The following is a 23933-nucleotide window of genomic DNA, read 5'->3' on the forward strand; positions in this document are numbered from 1 at the left end:
AGTAACATATACAGTAACCAAATATCAGCAGAAATGCGGATGTTGTATTTTGTAAATATTTAGACTGAAGAAAGTAACTTCTTGATAAACTTTTAATTTTTTTTTTGTACATTTCTCAATTAGTCTAATCAAGGAATGAGGGAAAGTGTTTTTTTGTTGTTTTTTTTTTTTATAGTTTTTTGTTTTGTTTTCATCTGCCAGAGGACACATGTGCTCATTGGAGAGAAAGAGAGAGAATGTAAGCACCACCTGTGGGTGATGTTCACACCACAATCACTTCTCCGTTTCTCCCTCCTTGAAGAATTCTGAGCATGCACCCACACATGCTCAGCATATTTTTCTAGCCACTAGACCTCACAGTCAAATTGCACAGTCACATTAACCACCAGACCACTGGCTGATCCTATAATTCTTTAAGGGGGAAAAATAATCTGACCATTTTCAAAATAAAAGTGTACAAAATAAAAATAGTTTCAGCTCCATTAAAAATGTTGAATTGTAAGCTACTATTTCCCAAGTGAAGTTTCAATTTGGAATAAACTCTCCAGTCGACATATTGAAAAATGTACACATTCCCTGTACATCACTTTCATATCAGACTATGCAAAATGTCAAGTGGAAACTAGCAAATATAGAGAGAAATCCATGGTTTAGGCAATCTGCCAATAAACTGCAGAATAAAAAACTAGACATAATCAGTTCATTAAGCCAAATCATAAGTTATCCAATAAACATCTTACATGAAAGAAATAAAATAAGGGCATTCATAGTGATTGATAAATAAATCATTAAATGAAGCAAATTTATAAGTGGAACTAATATGTTAATTGACTAATAATTTGCTATCCATCTCACTTCTAATGCTATAAAAATTAGCTATTGGCACAACTACATAAAAATACTTCTTAATCAGTGAAAAAGTGAGTCATTCCACACCTACCACAAAGACATCAAGAATAGTCTTAATAGTCTTCAATGGTTTTCCTCTGAGGGAAAACATTTTATTTGATCACAACTAAAACTGCTGTAGCTGTATATAGTACATTTACAAGATTAAATGCTCTCAAGTCTCTTTGACATAGACTTCATAAAAATTACCAAGCAATACTAATATGACTTAACTTTCTTTTAAGGGCTTTTGCCTTAGGGTGTATGTATTCATCAGAGAGAAAGAGAGACAGACAGTGAGAGGGAAAGTGAGAAATCACCCCCAGAGGGGATAACCACGCTACAATCCTGTGTCCTCCATTCTCCTGCTGGGATCTTGGGCACACATCCACACATGCCCAGAGTGATTTTCAAGCTGCTGAGTCTGGGACTCAAACCAAGGTCAGCCATGTGGAAGTCCATCAACGTAACTGCTATGCCATCTGCCGGCCCCAATGACTGAACTTCCTAAATATCTAAAACAATTACTAAAATCAACTTAGAAAAGATGTACTGAAGAAACAACTGAGGTCATCTACATGATAACTATTTTAAATCAATAATAGTTATATGAATTATATAAAACAAATTTCTGGAAAATGTAAACTTTGTGTAAAATGTAAGCAGTTCACTTGACAAGTGGCATGTGTACATAGTCCAAAGACAGAATTCCTACCCATTAGATAAGATCTCACTTGATTTTTGTAACCTATTCACATTTAACATCTAGTGATTCCCACAGTCAGACACATTTGTACTCCCTCCATACAGCTATCGAATTAGCCATTAACATATTTACTTCAGCAGTTTTTTACTTCACAACCTGGGCATCTTATAATCTTGTTAAATGTAAACAAATGACTCTCTGCTACATGACAAATTCAAACTTTTTATTTGGTATCCAGTATAAACCATGATAACTATGATGTTATAAAATATAAACAGATAATAGTCTAAATCAGTAATTTACATCATTTATATTTTCTCATGTATATAATAAAACCACACGCCCATTAGCTAATTTGGGAGTACTAATGGTTTCTATTGAATATTTATATGGATCAAGCACTCCATTATCTCATTTAACTCAAAAGATAAATTTATGGTGCCCACTAATGCCAGACGCTATGCTACCTATAAAAAGGGGAAAAGACTGCTGAAAGAGAAATTAGGGCTCCAAAGTAATGGATAAGGAGGAGTATAATATCACAGATATTATCTTGGAAAGAATAGAGGATACTTGAGAAATTTGAAAGTTTAGTGTGGTGAGAGAGTCAAGGCTCATCGGGTTAACAACAAACATTAAGTCCCATATTTTATACCATTTGCCCATCATTACAGGGTTGTTCTGAAAATATTATAGTAAGAATGCTCTTAAGTTGTCATTGAAATATTACCATAAGCTCGGCTTCTAGAAATTACAATTAATAAAATAATAAAACTGGAGTCTCAAGAAAGTTTCACCTAAGCTGTGATTTTATATATGAAATCTATGGTCTACTTAAGAAAGAGATCTGTGACCCAGAGAAGTTTGTCACTGTCCAGTGCTATAAATTACAGAATTAAAATGTTAGCACTAAGGGCCAGCAGGTGGTGTATTGGCTAGGATAGCTCGACTCTCACATGGTCAACCACGGTTCAAATTCCAAACCCGGCAGCTTCAAAATCACACCAGGCACGGGTGCCAACATCCTGAGAGGAGAATGGAAGAGAAGGGATTGCAGCATGGCCATCTCCCCTGGGGAGCTATCTCTCACTTTCCCTCTCTCTCTCTCTGTCCAACAAGCACACACACCCTATGGTAAAGACCTAAAAAAAAACTTTTTAAAAATATCAGCACTGAGTTTAACACCTTTATTCACAGGCTTGGACACAGAGAAGAAAAGAAAAGTTAGTAGGTAATATTTAGGAAGAATATTTCTTAACAGATTTTGAGATGTGCCAAGAAAAAAATATATATCTAAGAGACATAAATCAAAGAGAAGTTGCAGGTTAGAGAATTTTGAAGATAGAAATACTCAAGGTCCTAAAATGTGTGTTAATAAGATCAAAATATAGAAAATTCCAAAGAAAAGACATCTCGTCATATATACACATATCTGTATATGTATTTAACATTTATTATTAATTCATTTGTGTAAGGTCAGATCTGTAATTCAAATGAAGAAAGCCATTTTTAAAGATTCAATCCTAATTTGAGTAATGTTAGAAGTTTTAAGGAGTGAGAAATGTGTAGAAAGAAATGAATTTCAAAAGTTAGTTCCACAGGCACAACCACAGTGGCCCACCCAGAAGGAGCATAATATTCTGCAGTGCTATAAGCATATGGGAGATCAGGATTCTGTTCTCAAGTCAACTGGTACACAACCCTGACACACGCAAGTTTGCCCATGATCCTGACTGACTGAAGAGCTGGGGAGAGGATCATGGTGTGAGCTTCTATTGAGCATGTCTCTGTCCTCTCTCTCTCTCTCTCTCACTCTCTCATGCTTCTCTTTTTTCATGAAATAAATAAATAAACAGATAGATAAATAAATAAACTTGTTCTTGTTGCCAGAGGGCATATGCACTCACCAGAGAGAGAAGAGAGAAAGAGAGCGAGAGGGAAACAAAACACTCCTCAATGAGGCACTCGTCACACCACAATCTCTTTTTCTCCATTTCCTCAACCTGTGGAGATTTAGGGAATGCTTGGCATACTTCTCAAGACAACAGGTCTGGGATATGAACCTAAGTTAGCCATGTGGGACCTGGTCTTTTAACAATTAGGCTATGGGGCTGGCCCTAAATAAATTTAAACATAGTCAAGTTTCACAAACTTGAGAAATGTAATGGCATACTCAGTTTTTCAAGTAGTTCTTTAAACGAAAATGGTTTAAAATATTGGATGCTAAGAATACTAGCATAGGAAATCCAGATATGGCCAGTTTGCTAACTATTTTGTTGCCTTTATGCTCTGTCCTCCACCTGCAAGTAAAAGATGAAAATCTTTTATCCAAGGTTGTTAAACATTGGAAGCCTTTAGCACTGTCCAATAAGCAGAAGATGGCACAAAAGAAATGTGGCCAATCAACTGTATTTCCTAATTATTCTCACATTAGCTCTGTGTCTAAAAATGCCAGTATCCTTCAGGAGTCACCAGTGAATAAAAAATTCTTATTTGGAAAAAAATGAAGCAAAAAATCTTAACTATAGGGGAAGTAAGGCTACATGCTTAGAAAAAAAATTGTAAAATTATAGTAAAGAAAGGTGGTAGAGTGAAAGAAAAGGAGTGGAATAGAGAGAAGAGTGTGAGGGTGACGGAGAGAGAGAAAGAATGTTTGCACTTTGGTTTCTTTTGTATATTTGATTTTCAGTAAGTATTTGCTAATTGAATATGTCACACTGGAATACTTAATCCAAGACTGAAATACACTAATATGAATTGAGTATTTCAACAGTAATCCTAACAATAAATGTTTATATTTTTTATAATTATAAGAAGCACTAGCATATAACATTGAATAAACTTTCAGTAAGTAAAATTGAATCAATTTCATAATTTAAAAAGAGTGATACTAAATTACAGACTAAGCCCTCAAACATGTTGAAAGTGGCAGAAATTTAGGGAAAACCTAAAATAAACTGTGCAAGAAGGAAACAGTGTAAAATAACCATCAATACACCAGTGTATTGGGGATAAACCAAAAAGTACAGCATTAAGAAACAATCAGTCTACTAATCTAAGTCAAGTATCAATTATTATTGCCTACTTCACTATATTTAGACTAAGGCAAATATCAGCAATGTTTTATAAACCCCAAAGCCCTACAGAACCCAGAACGTTTGGCAAAGTTAAAAGGCATAAGATCATTCTATTTTTCCTTTTTTTTTTTGGAGAGGTTTTTGCTATAGGGCGCGTGCGCTCACCAGACAGACAGAGAGAGATGGAGAGACAAAAAGCGAGAAATCACCCCCCAGGGGGGATGGTCACGCCGCAATCCCTTCTCCTCCATTCTCCTCTCGGGATCTTGGGCACACACACACACGCGCCCAGCGTGAGTTTAAGCCACCGAGTCCAGGCTTAGACCGTGGTAGCCTACGTAGGAGTCCAGTGACATAGCCATTATCCCTACTGCTGGTCCCAGACATAAGATCATTTTTAAGCCACACTATGTGTTGTACCAGAGTTGGCACCAGCACACATATCTTTGAAAAACTCTTGAATTGAATTACAACTTATAATCTTGTTTGAATAATTATTTATTTCATTTTATTATTATTTTTTTAATTTGCTATAAGGCATGTGCACTCACCAGAGAGAGGCAGAGGGAGGCAAAGTGAGAAAGCAAGTTGCCAGGTCCGGGACTCAAACCACAGTCAGCCATGTGGGAGTCCTGTGCCTTAACCACCACACAACTTTCTGGTCTCAAAGTATATCATCTTAAAAGCATTTCTTCTTGTGCTTGACTGCAGTTATACTGTATGTCTATTACTTCTTCAAAAAACAACTCATTTTTTATATTTATATTTATAATATCTTGTAATTAAACTCTCCCTAGGCTTAAAGCCCTTTAACAATGTTCTTTATAAAAATTCGAAAGAGGAAATTTACTTAGCAGTTGATATTTTGAACTCCAATGTTGTAAAGCTACTGGTTGTACAGCTGATGATGACAATTTTGTTGTTGTTGTTGTTCAACAGAATGGATCCCATATCTATTTAATATTTAAAAGAATGTAAAATGGCTCCAGCTTGGGGGTACAGTCAGTGCAGTGCTGGAAGTCAGCTGGCCATCTTCGGATTCAGAACCCCTGCCCAGTGGGCCTGCAAATGCATCAGGCATGTGCATGCCCAAGGTCTTGAGGAGCTCGAGGGCTAGGGAAAGCGAACCATGGTGTTACAAGACCTTCCCAATGATGCTTCCCTCTCTCTCTTCCTCTCTCACATGTAAGCATACTCTATCATAAGTAAAATAAACTGTAAAAGGAAGAATATAAAATGTGTAAAAGTGTAAAAGTTACTGGTGATTAAGACAGAAGCCACAGAGATTTCTCAGCATATAAATGCATTTTAGTATCTATTTTTAGTATCAATATTTTCTTAAAAATTGTCATTTTTGAATGATTTAGTTGGTAGGCAGAAAATTACGTATAAGAAGTTCAAGCCTAAAATGACACAAACATATAATTAATTTCTCTACAAATGTCTCTAAGTGAAGTCACTTGTTTAATACAGATATGAGTAGTAAGAAGTTACAGGGCTATTATGAGACACATGATAAATGCAGTCATGAAAGAAAACAATTTTTAATTTAGTAGACTCTATCAATCTAGAAGGCCCATGAATATTTACTATTCATTCAGTATGCTTAAAAGTAGATAAAAGAGAGAACATGAATGCAAGAAAAAGGGCATGATATAAGAAAACACCATAATGGTAGCAAAATCTATCAAACTTTCCATGATTACAGATCTACATCAATAGCAGTTTCACATTTCTAGGGGGAATGTTAACAGTTTATTTTCCTTTATAAAATACATGTTAAAACGTTGGGATATTGTTGGGATACAGTGAAGGTCTTTGTTCTGACAGCAAAACCATTTAGAAAATGTGTTAAGAAGTACCATTAGCGATATAGTAAGTTTTCATGTATATTCATGGTCAAAATGTTCTACTATGTTTCATATAAATCTACTCTGTAAAGGTCAAATAATTCCACCATTTGCCTTGCTGTTAATCCTTAATGAATGTAATCTTCACAATTACATTAACTCTCTTTCTCTGTCTCAGATTCTTCCAGTAATTCAGTACAGATCAGTATGCACTTAAAGATTGTCTATCTGCTTAAAGCAAATAGAGTACACAGATGAGTCCAAGGAGTTTACAGTTTGTAATGGAAGACACATAATGAAGAAATAATGCCCAAATAACAGGCCCAATAGGTACCTTGATTCATCTAGCATATTACTTTTTTTTAAATGCTTCATGCTGACAGAACAATAAGTAGATAGACAGCTAGCTACATAGCTAGATATAGATAGATAAATTGAACTCAAGGATTATAAGAAAGAAACAGTTGTGAAAAATTATAGGTCAACTCAATTTGAAGAGCATGGGTACAGATAATCCAAAGGTCTCCACCAAAAATCCCAGTGGGATTCATTATTTCAGTGACAGTGTAGTGTGTTCTCTTCTCTACCGTATCTGAACTTTTGCATTTACTCGCAGTCCTTCTCCACCAGAGTTCTAAAAGAAAATTACGCTCTAATATCTTGACTTCATTATGTATGTGCATTAGCCTCTCTCTTACGCAACTCGAGTTAAACCAACTAAATACTATCCTTGGGAAAATATAACTCGAGTAATTTTCTACAGTGCTTTATTTTTTTGCTGAGTTCTTATGGAAAATGGCTGCTGAATCTACACAGTTAATTCTTCCGCTTAACATGTTATTACTCAAACCTTGAATCTTCCCATGAAATTTTAGACTTTAATCCATTCCACCCTTCATAATATAGCTCAGAATGGGTTTTTGATTAAATATTAAAAGTAAATGTCAAGGGAAGCAGTTGGTGTAATGGCTATATCACTGGATTCCCATGTAGTCGACCGCAGTTCGAGTCCCAGACCTGGTGGCTTAAACTCATGACAGGCTCATGTATGTGTGTGCCCAAGATCCTGAGAGGAGAATGGAGGAGAAGGGATTGTGGCATGGCCTCCCACCTGGGGAGTGATTTCTCACTTTCTGTGTCTCTCTCTCTCTGTCTTTCTGGCAAGTACATGTGTCCTATAGCAAAAACCTCTCAAAACAAACAAAAAAAAAGTAAATGTCAAAAAATACATATAATATGTGGGACCAGCAGTTAGCATAATGGCTAGGTTGCTGGACTCCCATGTAGCCGACCGTGGTGCGAGTCTCAGACCTGGTGACTTAAACTCACACCAGGCGCGTATGTGTGCATGCCCAAGATCCCTAGAGGAGAATGGAGAAGAAGGGATTACAGCGTGGCTATCCCCCCTGGGGGATGATTTCTCACTTTCTATCTCTCTGTCTCTCTCTGTCTTTCTGGCAAGCGCACACGCCCTACAGCAAAAACTAACTCTCAAAAAAATACATATAATGTGCAAATATCTTTATATAACATATTTTTCTTCATTAATGAAAAAATTTTATAGAAAAATTTAAATCAGAAATTCAGAAACCATTTGGAAGAGTGATGCACTATAAAGAATCCACTTAGCAATAAAACTTGATGTTAAATTCCAAAATAGGTAATTAGAAAATTACTTAATGTTGCTATTTCTAAATTATGCCTAGATTTTAACCTATTAGTGACTAGGAAGGATTGTCCTTCTTTTCACTGACATTCCATTGTGCAGATAATCTACTTTGCATAAATACTGTACTTTTTCTACCTAAAACAGAGCTATTTTCATGTTGAGTGGGAAAAATGTTTCATGTAAGAATTTTTATTTTTTGTAAATAATCTTTTTCTGGGGGAAACACATTTCTGTTTGGTTAATTATTTAAATACCTAATTATGTTTATTTTCCTTTTTGAGAGTTGATTAGTTATATCCTTTGTGTAAGTATCTTTTCCAAAGAAATAATCTTTTTTCTGATTATTCAATATTGACGTTGAAAATATAAGCATAGCATGCAGTCCATAGTTAACAAGTTTTAAAAGTTTAAGTTAATATGAAAAAGAGGTGAAGAGATTTCTATGGTCACAATTCAAAACTTATCATTTGAAAACCTGTATTTATGTCTGTCAGCATATATTTCTAGCATGTAAAATAAAACAATATTTCAAATTCCTCATGAAATCACTTCATAACTTAGGATACAAAAAAACACATATTTTCCTGGGAAAATGGGCTAGTTGATACTAACAAATTAATAGAAAACTCTTCCAGTTTTGTACTACCTGGGTTTTGTTGTTCTAACACATACTTCTGAAACAACTAGTAGAACATTGACTGATAAGATTCACTTCTATTTCCTTATTAGTCCAATGACCACATATCTTTAATCTCAAAAGGCTGATAATAATCCTTTGTATATTGTTGTTGTTCCATAATGCTAAGTAAAATGACAGTAACCCTGAAGGCATTGAGAAAGACAAATAACAGACTTCAGTAACTCAGAGATAACAATCAGAACAAACAATTCTCCTCTTTGAAAAATATACTAGGATTATATTGTCACTTACCTGTTGTTATATAAGAGAAAAGGAGCAGGTCTTTATTCATACTTCTCTTCTGTTGAATAGCCCTAATTTCTATTTAGCATTGTAGGGTTTTTAAATGTTAATATACTATCATTTGACATGATGTAGAAATATACCTTAGCCTTTGCTTAAAATTTAATTCATATATTGAATAGGAAAAGCAAAGCCACATCATAATATCTTACCTTTTTCAATATGGATCCTTTTTGACTCATGTCCCATATCATGACCAGCCAGGTCTCCCTCTTTGGGTCCAGGGAGTACATTGGGTGATAAACCCATCAGCATCTGGTTCATGGACAAGCCATTCTGATGGACAGCTGTTCAGGCAGAAACAAAAGAACAAACACAGAAACACCATAATACACAAGGTTCAATAAAACAAATCAGTTAAACCCTTCTAGGCTCAACACTAAATAAGCTATAATGGTCTAACTTTAAAATTATAATCAAAATTTAAAATTATAACCTATCCCTAAAAACTGTGAAAATGAAAAATCATGCTAATTCTTGAAGATAAGCAGAAAATCTTGAAAATGGCACTATTTTACTTTATTGTTATTTCACATAAAAGATTTTATAAGTGGCTGAAATAACTGTGAATGGCCATACCACATCAACCACCATTGATGGAAGTATTCAATTAGTAATGTAATGCATTAAATTCTCTGTAGTACACAGCCTTCCTAAAGTTTTCAAGAACTCCAATTTCATATTAGAGTGCTCTTCAACATTATGAATATAAAAATTTAATAATTTATATTCTAGATGTGTGAAAGGTCAGATTGCAATTTTACACAAACAAAGGCATGGAATTATGGTTTCAACATTTGCATTTTGTTTTAGTCAATATAATACATTTAATAGATACCAAATAATATCTTTAAAAATTTTTTGAACTTGGGGCCGGCATATGGCATAGTGATTGAGAACACTGCACTCCCATAAGGCCAACTATGGTTCAAGTCACAGACCTGGTGACTTGCTTTCTCAATTTTCCTCTCTCTCTCCCACCTCCCTCTGTTCCGCTAAATAAATAAAGTTAAACAACTCTTTAAAAATTATTGAATTCAAAATTCAAAATAAAATTAATATTTCTATTAAGTGGTCAATGGATTAAAATAATTACTTTCTTTTTAAAATTATTTAGTAACAGCAATCTGTCACTATTGAAATTGATAATGTGGAAGAGCAAACTTGTGATTTTAAAAATGCAGTCAATAAATTCACTTAATGAAAATCTTGGTTTTGTGAAAAAAAATCTAGGGAAGAATTATTTCATAAATTCTAAAATATCATATAAATATTTTGAGAATTATCACATGGCAACTATCACTCACATAGTCTGAAGACACTGAAGTTAGTGTCTTATTCTGAAGATAGTTAAGTACTCACAAGATATTTACTATGCTCAAATGTTAAAAAAAAAAAAAAGAAAGCTATTATTATTGGTAATCACTTTATCACAATGATAAAGTGATTACCAATATTGTAGGAATATCATATGCCTCCTGAAATGATTCATTGAGAATACACTATCATACTTACATGATTCCTGCCAAAAATGCATAAACTAATTTTAATCGTGAGGGACATCAGAAAATCTAAAGTCAGTGACAATCTACTAAACAAATGACTTGTTTTTTTTTTTTTTTTTTTTTTTTTTTTTGTCCACTTTTCCAGAGGGTACACACACTTGCTGGAGAGAGAAACAGAGAAAAGCAAGAAAGTACACCTTGCATGGGGCATGGTCACACCGTAATCCCTTCTCTTCCATTTTTCTCTCTTTTCAGGATTTTGGGCACACAAACACTTGTGCTCAATGTGTTTTCAAGCTGCCAGGTCCTGGGCTTGAACCACATAGTCAGTCATGTGGGATTTAGTCATCTTGACTACTATGCCACTTGCTAGCCTATTTGTTTTTAATAATATAGGAACTTAGGAGGCCGCTGGTAGCCTACTGGTTAAGGGAGTCAGCCATATTTCACATGAGAAACCATGGTGTGAATCTCAGCCACCAATTGTTGAAAAACATACTGAGGCATGTGTTTGTGTGCCCAAAATCCTGACAGGAGAAGGGGTTGCAGCGTAACCATGCCCCACTGGGGGTGCTTTCTTTCTCTCTTTGTCTGTCTGTCTCTGGTGAGTGCATATGCCCTCTGGAAATTAAATACACACACACACAGGAATTTAAGGCTATGAAATTTTCTCACTGAGTTGGTTTCACAATTGTGTAATTTCTGTTGTATTTCCCCTTACCCAAAAGATGGCTGACAGAAATATAATATCTTCTGTTTATTTCTAGGTGAAAAGATTCTTTTTGTTTTTCATTTTTGTTTATATTTTTAATTTTTAGTTGATGGCCAAAGAGTGTTGTTTTAATATTCTAATATTTCTTTGCAATCTTTTGATGTTTTCTTTTTTTTTTTTTTTTTTTTTTTTGGAAAGATCTTCACTATAGGGTGCCTGCGCTCGCCAGACAGAGAGGGACATAGAGACAGAAAGTGAGAAACCACCCCCCGGGGGGGGTGGGTGGTCACGCCGCAATCCCTTCTCCTCTTGGGATCTTGGGCACGCACGCACACGCGCCAGTGAGTTTTAAGCCACTGGGTCCAGGACGCGAACCGCGGTCGACTACATGGGAGTCCAGCGACATAGCCATTACGCTAACTGCTAGTTCTCGACTTGTATTCTTGAAGAGGTTCCGAAAGACAGAAAAAACTGAGAATCAGTTCTAGTTTAAAGGAGAGTAAAGGGACGTGGCACCTAATTGCAATGTGTGATCCTAGATTGGCTTTTAAATCAGGAAATAGAAACATCTTGCTATTTATTAAGACATTAGTTGTGATGAAATTTAAATAAAGTATATATTTTAGAGAATAGTACTATAATAACATTAACTTATTTATCAGTGTTCTGTGATTCTATAAGAGAAATTCCTTTCTTATAGAAAATAAAGTATTTGAGGTAAAGAAGCATTATATCTAGGGAAACCAGGCGGCCTTTTACCTGTATAGAGATATCCTTATTCGAGAGTGATTGTTTGACAGATTAGATGAAACTTGGTGATGATCGTTTAAGAATAATTTACATTGTATTGAAATATTGTGTTAGCCTAAAGTTATTTAAAAATAACACAATACAATAAAATACATATGTGCACATAAATATGCATGCTATATATGTTTTTGCATGTGTATGTGTTTCCATTTGTATAGTTATAATAGGTCCCAGACTACATTTTTTTCTATTTTTGTCAAAAACAAAAAGATGACAGTCATGAATAACATAAATGTGTAACAAAATTCTTCTAAATCTCCGCAACCTGACCATCATTTCCATTTAAGTATAACAAAAAATATACTTTTTCTTTCTCTGGAAGGATAGCATCTTTTTTAAAAAGAATTATTTTATTTAACTTCATTTATGTAATTATTTTTAATTGGACCAGAGAGGGACAGAGAGAGAGAGAGAAAGAAAACCACCAGGTACAGCACTGGAACCTCAGTCAAACATGTGGGAGTCCAACACTCTCAACCACCACACCACCTGCTAGCCCCCAGGATAGCACTTTTCTAAAGAAATGATCGTATATAAGCATGAGAAATAAAACCAATATTCATCATTAATTTCTGATTCTAGTGTCAGCACAGTATAAAAGCATACAGAAAATATTTTAATTGAAATATGTTTTTATGTAGGAACTGGAATATGCCAACCTCAAAAGTTATTATTGATTTGAGAACAGTTATCAAGTTATAATAAACAGTTATAAGCATGTCTTAGAAAATTAGAAAAATATATTGTAGGAAGACCAAATCAAGTATTTATATTTAGAATTATATTGAATTATATAATTTACAATTATTTCCTATTGTAATTAGAATTTTATTATACACCAGTCAGTCTAATCTTAAAGTTGTCTTATTCAACAATTTCCAGATTAGGTTTTACTTTAAAAAAAAAATAAAATCTTGGGGCCAGCAGATGACGTGGTGGTTAAGTGCGTTGGACTCCCACGTGGCCCACCATCATTTGAGTTCTTGGACCTGGTGGCTTGCTTTCTAACTCTCTCTCTCTCTCTTTCTCTCTCTCATTTTATCCCTCTCTCACTTAGTCCCTTTCTGGTCAAATTAAAATAAATAAATGTTAAATAAAATAATTCTTTTAAAAAAATGTTCTTTACGACCTTTAAAGACACTTCTTAGGAGTTGTTTTCCTATTACAAAAATATCCTCAATAACCAAATAACTCCAATAAATTATGTATAAAACATGAAGTTTATACTATAAACATGATTTCATAAAATAATAAAATTTGGAAGTAATACAATAAATATTGGTTTTATCTACCAAGCTGTACTCTGTCACTAATTAGAAAAACAATCTTGGATTCTTGTACAGACACAAAATCACCACATTGACTGAATGATGGTTTACTCTTAAATTCCTTGGCCAAGAGGACAAAGGTTTAATAGATTGAAAATGTGATGAAATAAAATATAATCCTACTGTTACATTTTTAATAATAATGACAATAAATTATGTCTGATTGCTATCTTAAAACTCAGTTTATTTCCTATTTTTAATCCTTTGATCTGAATGTCTAAAAATATTTCTTAAAAAACCGGTTGTTTTGAATTCTATTTCTTCGATTCCTCTTAATGAATATTTTCACTTACACAAGAATCAAGTTTTAAAATGTGTGAAATTCAAAAGTGACAGAGATGGAACTGAAGGAATGAAGTTGAATAATCTGCGAACAGTGTACTTAGATCCTAGGTGTTTGAGAGTGGGCGGCATTTACTTCGGAACCCCATTTAGAAGGTTACTTACTTTCGTTTCATAGCTGAATCTTTATGTGTGGCACCAGCGAGGGAGTTTATATCAGAACCTGTTAATGTAGTATCATACCCCACGATATTGCAAACCGGGAAACATAATTTTGAGAGATGGCTATTGCTACAGAGCTTCAGAACATGATACATCTGAGATCTATTTGGAATGGGGGCATTTTGATTAGAAAAGCCAGCTGCACCTAATAAAGTTTAAAATGGTGACAAGTAAAAAGTATGAGACCTACGGATTCTGTCTGAAGAGCTTTCAGTCCGTGCCGGGGAGCTGGACACGCTGCTGCTGCGATGGGAGGACGGGTGGCTGCCGGGCCTCCGGCCTTCCTCCAGAGAGGGCGCAGGCGAGGGGCTGTCAGGAACGCGCTCCTACACCACGGCGGGAGGGAAGGAGGTAGAAAAGACATAAATTACATGGACCTTTGCATAACGAATGTTGATTCTTTTTTTAACAAATGAGAAATATGAAGAGAATAAGCACATCGTTTAAGTCAGCATTGAAGTTAATTTTTTAAAAAATAATAATAAAATCTTATCTTCAGCAAAGTCAAAACAGAGACAGACTAGTTTTGAAATTATGGTTCTGTAGGTCAGCATGACTGCAGTAGTGCCAAATGTCAGTCCCCTCTTTGGAGAAACAGTGAGCCAAAAGAAGGCAACCAAAAGTGTACAACCAGCTAAGGGGCTGAATAGCCAACTGTGGAGTTGTGTGAGTCTTTGGCCTACAGTTTGAAAAACACCAGCTGTATCCATGTGCATGCCCAATCCAAAAAGGAGAAGGAATTGAGTGTACTGTGCTAGATGGGGCGGGGGGGCTTTCTCTCTCTCTCTCTCTCGTACAGGTCCCCTCTGGTAAATTTTTATTTATTTCTAGAATTTTTTTTTTTTGTTTAGTTCCTGCTATAGGGTTCGTGAGCTCACCAGATAGAGACAGAGGGGCAAAGGAGTGAGAAATCACTCTTCAGAGGGGTGGCCGTGCTACAGTCACTTCTCTTTCAGTCTCCTCTCTGGATTTTGGGCACCTGCACATGCACCCTGCTTGATTTTCAAGCCACTGGGTCCAGGACTTGAACTACACAGACTACCATCTGTGATCCAGTTCCTTAACCTTCATGCCACCTATTGGTGGCAAAAACACACACACACACAGACACACACACACACACACACACACACACACACACACACACAGCTAAGAACCCATTAAACAACAAAGAATTCAGAGAATGAAGGAATAAACTGTAGACACTTACCATTTTTTTTTTTTTTTTGGAGAGGTTTTCGCTATATGGCGCATGCGCTCGCCAGACAGACAGAGACATAGAGACAGAAAGCGAGAAATCACCACCCCAGAGGGGATGGTCACGCCGCAATCCCTTCTCCTCCATTCTCCTCTAGGAATCTTGGGCACAAACGCACACGCGCCCAGCGTGAGTTTTAAGCCACCGGGTCTGGGACGCGAACCGCAGTCAACTACGTGAGAGTCCAGCAACATAGCCATTATGCTAACTGCTGGTTCCCAACACTTACCATTTTGAAGAAAGTTTCAAATATGTGCTCTTATCTTAGTAACTAAGGATCATTTAGTATGTAAATTAATAATGTGATTAGCCATCATAATAATACCAGAGGAGTTGTAAACAGTTATTTCAACATGGCATTGCTCCAGACATGTTCAGATTAGTCCTATTTTAAGGCATAATATTTCATGGAAATGGATTATTTGAGATTATAGTAAATTTTGTTGATTCAAATAACTCAGGCTTATCACCCCTACATCCAAATTAACCATACAAATGTATTAAGGAAAAATTAATGAAATATATATTAGGTAGTTCCAGGTAAATTTAGTATCATGTTTTCTGAAGTTATTTTATGTCAACACACCTATCCACTTCATGCTCTTCTGACTGCTCTATACATTTCCCACTAGATTAATGTGTAAATACACTGTATAAAATGCTTCTAATGAGCTATTATAAAGAGTTACCATTAAGAGATAAGGTAAAACCATTTGTTAATAGTTTCTACTTTGAGCATCAGGATGTTTATACTTGCAGATATTAAGAGACATAGGGATTGATGAACTACCTTTACAAGAATTAAGAAATGTTTAATAGTGTAGATGTAAACTTCTACATAATAAATAATACATAAATTAGTCTTTATTTGGCGAAAGATGCAAATACTAAAAGAAAAGACTTTAAGGACCAGATAGTGGCATGGAAATAGAATACTATGCTGTGCAAGGCTGACCTACTGGGGAAGGTTCCACATCTGAGTCTGGAGACCTCCCTGAGTACACTGGCACAGACATGCCATAAGCTGAGACTGGCTGGAGCTGGGCGTGGGTTGTGGCATCATGACTGTGTTAGGGGTGCTGTCTATCTCTAACTTTCTCTTAGCCTCTCTTATTTGTAGGAGAAATAAAGTTCTTTTAAAGAAAGAGACATTAAAAATTGAAAAGAAAAAAATCAGAAACTGGACAGTAGGAAGTTACTTTCAAGTTATGGTTAACTTAATATGAAAAGCAGAGAGGCTCAAGGCTTTATACTATCAGTGAGAATGAGGATAATATGCATCTTCGGTGACAGGGTACCATTAGCCCCACAATGGTTTCCAATCCTACTACACATCAGAATCACTTGGCATGTTCTTAAACATACCTGTGCCTGAGCATCACTTTCAGAGACTCTGGTTATTGAATGTTATGGCTGAGCTATGTCTCCAAATATGGTACATTGAGTTCCAAACATCTGATACTTAGGGATATGAATCTATTTGGAAATAGATGGGCACATGTAATTGTTAAGATGAGGTCATACTAGAGTAGGGTGGGCTCTTTAACATGGTAAGTGTCCTTGCAATATGTGAAGATATGAGGAAAGAATGTCACATGAAGATGGATGCATAGACTGGGGTTATGCAACTATGAGCCAAGGAATGCCAACAATTACCACAACCAACAGAAACTACAGAGAGACAACGAATCCCACCTAGAATTCAGAGAGAGTGTGGTCCTGCTGATATCTTGATTTTGGACTTCTAGATTCCAGAAACTAAGACAGTGAAAGTCTGAAGTGGGCCCCTGATTTCAGGATTTATTCAGGGTTCTGATTTTAATACACAACCTGGATCAAGATCTGATTTTGTCATGCTATTTTAATTGCTGTATATTGTCAATAATATGTTCAAAAGATAAGCTGTGGCTTCAGCTTTGAGGAACATGACAAGTAAAATGAAAACAACTGCAAAAGAATGGCCAAGCCCTCTTCTAATATCAATGTCATAAAATAGTTTTGTCTTGTTTTTAGAGAAATTTTTGCTATAGGGCATGTGCATTCTCCAGAAGAGACAGAGAGTCAGAAAGCAAGAAATCACACTCCCCCAGGGAGGATGGCCATGCCACAATCCCTTTTCCTCTGTAGATTTTGGGCACACGTGTACACACACTCGAAGTGAGTTTCAAGCCACCCAGTCTGGGTGCAGGACTCTAACCTAGATCAACTATGTGGGTGTCCAGTTATGCCATCTGCTGATCCAATAAAAAAAATTTCTATTATATACTCCATAAAACATAAAATACTACTGTAACAAATTTAATGAAAATAGACTTTCAAGATCAAACTATATTATAAAGAAAAAACAGAAATTTCAATAAAATTATACTCTCAAAAGATTGAATGTCTGCTAGAATTTTATTGTAATGGTAACTTGTTGAACATTAGGTGTTTTTAAACTGATCTGAAGTATGCACTTTGGCTTCTATAAAGAATAGTAAGTCCCTCCCACTGAAAGCTCTATTTTGACTATTGATATTTTACTATAGCAGGAGCTCTTTACTGTAATTGATCAGAGGTAAAGAATTAAGTGCACTGTTTTGTGCAAGTAACAAAATTGACTGATATGGAGATAAATGTAAGCAACACACAGTATATTTTTCAATTCAAATCATGAGTCCCACTTGAAAGTCTGCAAATGAGCAAATCGCAGGAGACAAAAGAGACATAGGAAACAGGGAGTAAAGGAGACAAATATTATTTCACATATTAAATTTAAAAATTAGCTTATTCAGCAAAGTTCATAGCACATCAGCCGTTTGTTACATTATATGATACTATGGAACAATGGCATTGAAATACGCAATTTGAGATAAAAATACTTTCAGACTTATGTCTCAAATAACATGAAAAATTAACACATTACAGGGACCAGCAGTTAGGGTAATGGCTATGTCGCTGAACTCCCATGTAGTCAACCATGGTTCAAGTCCTGGACCTGGTGGCTAAAACTCACGCTGGGCGCGTGTGCGTGTGTGCCCAAGATCCTGAGAGGAGAATGGAGGAGAAAGGATTGTGGCGTGGCCATCCCCCCGGGGGGTGACTTCTCTCTTTCTGTCTCTCTGTCTCTCTCGGTCTCTCCCTGGCTCTCTGGCAAGTGCACACGCCCTATAGCAAAAAATTCTCAAAAAAAAATAATAATAACACCTTATCGGTTGTTTTCCAAACAAACTAAATAAATCATGTTATGTTTCTAAAATGTCTAAATCCTTTAGTCCGCATGGCAAACAAATGACCTAAATTTTTAAGAAACAAACACATACATAATTTAAAAGAACAGGGAACAAACCTCTGGATGCCAAAAGTTACTTATCTTCTAAGGTTAATTTTAAAGCAATTGGAATTACCATTTTTTTCTTAATATGTATCCCTACCCTTTAATAAAGCTCATATCATATCTTTGAAATTCCAAACCAAATTGTTATCTTGGATTGTACATATCAGTCAAAGATTCGATTTTGTATTTCCATTGGCATATTTATGCTTTTATTATAGACTACAGATTTATAAAACTGTACAACTTTTTATAAATGTACAATATTAATGAACTATGCAGTAGTTAATTGCATACCAGAAGAGAGATATATTCTTTTTTTTTTTTTTTTTTTTTGAGAGGTTTTTTCGCTATAGGGCGCGTGCGCTCGCCAGACAGACAGACAGAAAGCAAGAAATCACCCCCCAGGGGGGGTGGTCACGCCGCAATCCCTTCTCCTCCATTCTCCTCTCGGGATCTTGGGCACGTACGCACACGCGCCCGGCGTGAATTTTAAGCCACCGGGGCCGGGACGCGAACCACGGTCGACTACGTGGGAGTCCAGCGACATAGCCATTACGCTAACTGCTGGTTCCCAAGAGAGATATATTCTTTAATTTTTCAAAATTCTGATAAAGAGGGACCAGCAGTTAGCATAATGGCTATATGTCACTGGACTCCCACGTAGTCAACTGCAGTTCAAGTCCCGGACCCAGTGGCTTAAACTCACGCTGGGCATGTGTGCGTGTGTGCCCAATATCCCGAGAGGAGAATAGAAGAGAAGGGATTGCGGCATGGCCATCCCCCCTGGGGGGTGATTTCTTGCTTTCTGTCTGTCTGTCTGGCGAGCGCACGCACCCTATAGCAAAAACCTCTCCAAAAATCAAACAAAATTCTGGTAAAGAGGCACATAGTTTGTCTAAACTTTAAAGATAATTCCTAAAATATTTAGCTTTTAACAATAGGAATGTATAGAAATATGTAATATGTTTATGACAAAAAAACACTCCAATATTTTTATATGAATAGAATTTTGTAAATTAACCATTCTATTTTAAGAGGTTACTCAATGTTTATCTAGAAATACATTTTAATATTTTGCTTAATAATTTTATTAGCAATATTACTTGCAGTGACACGTTTGACTGAGTGTAGATAAGTTACTATCTTGACATAAAACGATCCCTCTAAAATCATTTTAAAAACACGATTTCTCTGTCATAATAAGTCTTTATTCATGTTAATGGAAAACATGAGAATATGATTTTTCTAAGAAATTTAACTCATAAGACACATAAATATTTAATGCATAAGCTCAAGCAACAATGGTTATGCCATAAAAGATAATGCCTTGTTTATTTTAACATTCTCCACATAAGTAGAAAAAATGCTTCATTAGTTCATATATTTATTTCAAAATTTCCGTGGTGATTCCTTTAATTCATGAATTATTCACCTATTTATGCATTAAAAATACTCTAAGGATCATACACTACTCTAGATAAAAAATAAATTGGACTAAAATCTTAATGTAAAATGCCTCTTAAAAACATAGGTTAAGATTCGTAAATGTGAATAAAATTGTAGCATTTAATTTAGATTTAGCTTACTTTTACTTTAATTATAGTTCTGTGTTTAAGAACAAAGGATACAAGGACAATAATTAATACATTTATTTAAGAAAAATATTTTAATTTATGCAAATTTTTATGATTTAAAGCTTAACTATTCTATTGAAACTTTCTATAAATTGAGACACAACATATTCAGTCATTTCACTTAATGTATAATTTCAATCTTTGGAACATGATGTATTGTTCTTTGAAGAATTTCATTAAAGTAAAATCCATTGAGCAAGTAAGGTTTGAATACATTGTTGCACAATAAATTAATTTATTTCAACAGCTTAATTCTTTTATCATATTTATATGCTTGCCTTTCCAGAGTATTCTATAAAATGGAGAATAATGGAGACAGTAAGAATTGCTTGGGAGGAATCCCATAATTATTACTGAAACAAAATAGATAATGAGTTTTATTCAGACATAATAAGAATGAAGCGATTCAATGTCTATAGGGAAAGTATGTAAACTGGATTTATCATTTCATTTGTATAATACCCTTTAACCTCGAAGATGGGCCTGAAATAGGACAGAGAGGAAGAATATTTAATTTAATACTTCAACACACTGCTTTATAGTCCTGCTTCAACGCCACCAATCAATAAAACACAATCTTTTGCAATGTTCCAGCTTTATAAAACTCACCACAATATGAATGAAAAGTTAAGAGAAATATTCTTGTCCGAGGACAAAAAAGGTCTTACTAATAAACTAATGCTAACAGAGTGACAACAAAGAAAAAGCTGCACTGACTGCCTTTGGGTAGAATGAGAAGCATTGATCTCTAGGAAGAGTCAGAATATAATGGAATTGAATTGTTCTCTAAAATTCTAAAATAAAATATAAATTTTCAGCAATACATATACATGTTTAATTAAACACTAAAAATTTGCATTATTTCAGCTGCCTCCTGTCCAACACAAAAATACATCATATTTTACCAAACTAAAATATCTCCCAGGGCCATTTCTGTAGTACAACAGTTAAGGAAGCTGGAGCCCACATGACTGACTATTGCTCAAGTCCTAGGATCATGTATGTTTGTGTCTAAAATCCTGACAGGATGGAAAAATATAGGGAAAAAAGGATTGCAGCATAACACACTCTATTTGGGGATGCTTTCACTCCCCTCTGCACCTCTCTCTCTCTCTCTCTCTCTCTCTCTCTTTCTCATGCACATGCCCTCTGGCAACAAAAAATATATTTTCTTAGAATAAGTACGAATAATCACAACTCAGTTCTCTAAAGGTTTATTTCATTTAACTCTATCTTACTCTCTTTTTAAGTTTCTTAATTTTTTATTTCTTTTCAGGTAGAGATTTCATAACCGAGTATGATACAGAAGTGGAAAAACAGATGTTTCTAAGTTACTTAAGTTATCTTAATAAAAATTTTAATTTACAAAATTGATGACATTGATCAGAACTTTATTTATATAACTCAAACTCCAGAGCCTTAAGACAACTCAGACTTAAATTCATTCAACAGGTATTTACTATGTGCCAAGCAGGAGTCTCAGTTCTAAGTATACACAAGTAAATAAAACTAACAAAAATCCCTTCCTCCGTGGAACATATATTGCCAACTGGTAAATATTGTTAGTAAAGCACAGAATCATTTACACTGATTAAATGTTACATGCAAATTTTCTTGCTCCAGAAAAAATCCCCACAGAAGATAAATTACTATAAATCAAACTCTGGATTTAGGAAAATGCCACCAAAAAGTACTTCTGAGAGAATATATGATGCTAACATATTACATCAGAGGAGGACCAGGCAACTACCATTAAAATTATCTCTCAAAGGTCCTAGACTGAGACTTTATGGAGAGTTACATAGTTTTAAAATGCATTTTCATGATGGAACTCAAGAAATATCAATGTTGCTGAATATAAAAAGAATAAAATCCATGAGTAAAATCTTAAAACAACTTTATTTTTCCTGTTGTCTTTTGTAACTTATTCAGGGGTGGTAAGAGACTTTCCCCCCATTTGTATGAAACTTTAGGCAGTCTTGTATCTTTTAAGGTTATTACTTGCTGGGACCAGAAGTTGGTGTAATGGCTATGGAACTGGACTCCCATATAGTCAACCACGGTTTGAGTCCCAGACCCAGTGGCTTAAACTCAGGCCGGACACCTGTTCATGCATGCCCAGTATCCCAAGAGGAGAATGGAGAAGAAGGGATTGCAGTGTGGCCATCGCCTCTGGGAGGTGATTTCTTGCTTTTTTTCTCTCTGTCTCTCTCTGTCTCTCTGGAAAGTGCACACGCTCTATACCAAAAACCTCTCCAAAAAAAAAAAGATTATTACTTGCTAACATAGCCACTTTGCAAAGTAGGGGCAGCTAAGTGGCATAATGGTTAAGGGAGCTAGATCCTACTTGGCTGACTGCCCAGTTTGAGTACAGACCTGGATCTTGGAAAGCACTCCAGGCATATGTGGGTGTGTGTCCAAAAATCCTGAGAGAACAGTGTAGGAGAAGGGATTGCAACTGAGTCATCTTTCCAAGAACAAGGGGGTGTTCCTCACTTTCACTCTCTCTCTCCATCTCTCTCCAGCGAGCATGTGTGTCCTATATCAACATATATATGTGTGTGTGTGTATATTATATGTGTGTGTGTTATATGTGTGTGCATTATGTGTGTGTGTATAAAATCTTGACTCAGTAATTGTAATCAATCCTGTGTAAAATTCAATTTTAGTATCTTTTAAGTTTGCTTATTTTTTCCAAGACGAAAGAGAGACAGGTACCCCTAACAGGGCCTTCATAATATTATCCATCCCCAGACTCAAGCTGAATAATGAGCACCTGCACACACACCTAGTATGCACAAGGAGACCATGGGATGCTAACCTGGAACACAAACCCAGGACCTTCCTCTGTGGTCCAGCATCACAGAACATTGCATTTCTGTTGCAACACCAGCTGATTCAAATGCTACTATCTCAATTAAAAGGTAGTATTTCCTCCTTTTCCACAGCCAAGGGAGTAGGTTAAGGAGAAGAGAGCACAGAGAAAAAAGTAAGTTCAGATTTAACCAGCAATGCTATTAATTGGCATTCTTCTCTTTGTGCATGGAAATGTTTAAAGTTAACTCTGTTATCTAATAAGACACAGCATATATCTGTAGAAGTCACCACTGTAATGGCTCTCATCTGTAGTTTCTTTCATAATTCTAGTTCATCTCTATGTTTCTGTCCCTTGCGTTTCCTGTATAGTTAGCTCTGAGGCAGCAGGGGGTGGGGGGTGGTCAGCAGGTGGCATAGTGTTTAAGATGTTGGACTCCCACATGGTCAACTGTGGTTTCACTCCCAGACCTGGCAGCTTGAAAATCACACTGGTCATGTGTGCATGCATGCACAAAAACCTAGAAGAAAGGAGGAGAAGTGATTGCGGTATGTCCATCTCCCCTGGGGAGTGACTCACTCTTGCCCTCTCACTGTCTGTCTCTCTCCAATGAGCACCCGTGCCCAGTAGCAAAAACCTTCAAAAATAAATAAATAAAAGAGGGGAAAGAGAGCATTTCTTTTTTTTTTGAAGAGGTTTTTACTGTAGGGCACGTGCATTCGCCGGACAGGCAGAGAGAGACAAGAGAGACAGAAAGTGAGAAATCACCCCCCAGGGGGAATGGCCACGCCACAATCCCTTCTCCTCCATTCTCCTCTCGGGATCTTGGGCACGCACGCACACGCACCTGGCGTGAGTTTAAGCCACCAGATCCGGGAT

At 35.8% G+C, this 23933-nt stretch overlaps 1 protein-coding gene across 1 annotated transcript in view; it reads right to left on the reverse strand.

The window, feature by feature from the left end:
* DACH1 (dachshund family transcription factor 1) overlaps nucleotides 1–23933 on the reverse strand; it is a 486510-nt gene that overhangs the window by 118659 nt on the left and 343918 nt on the right. Inside the window, 2 exon segments of the mRNA XM_027775957.1 lie at nucleotides 9325–9459; nucleotides 14222–14357. Of these exon segments, the coding sequence (XP_027631758.1) occupies nucleotides 9325–9459; nucleotides 14222–14357 (271 nt within the window).

This window comes from Tupaia chinensis, unplaced genomic scaffold, assembly GCF_000334495.1.
Source record: "Tupaia chinensis unplaced genomic scaffold, TupChi_1.0 Scaffold000620_1, whole genome shotgun sequence".
NCBI lineage: Eukaryota > Metazoa > Chordata > Mammalia > Scandentia > Tupaiidae > Tupaia > Tupaia belangeri.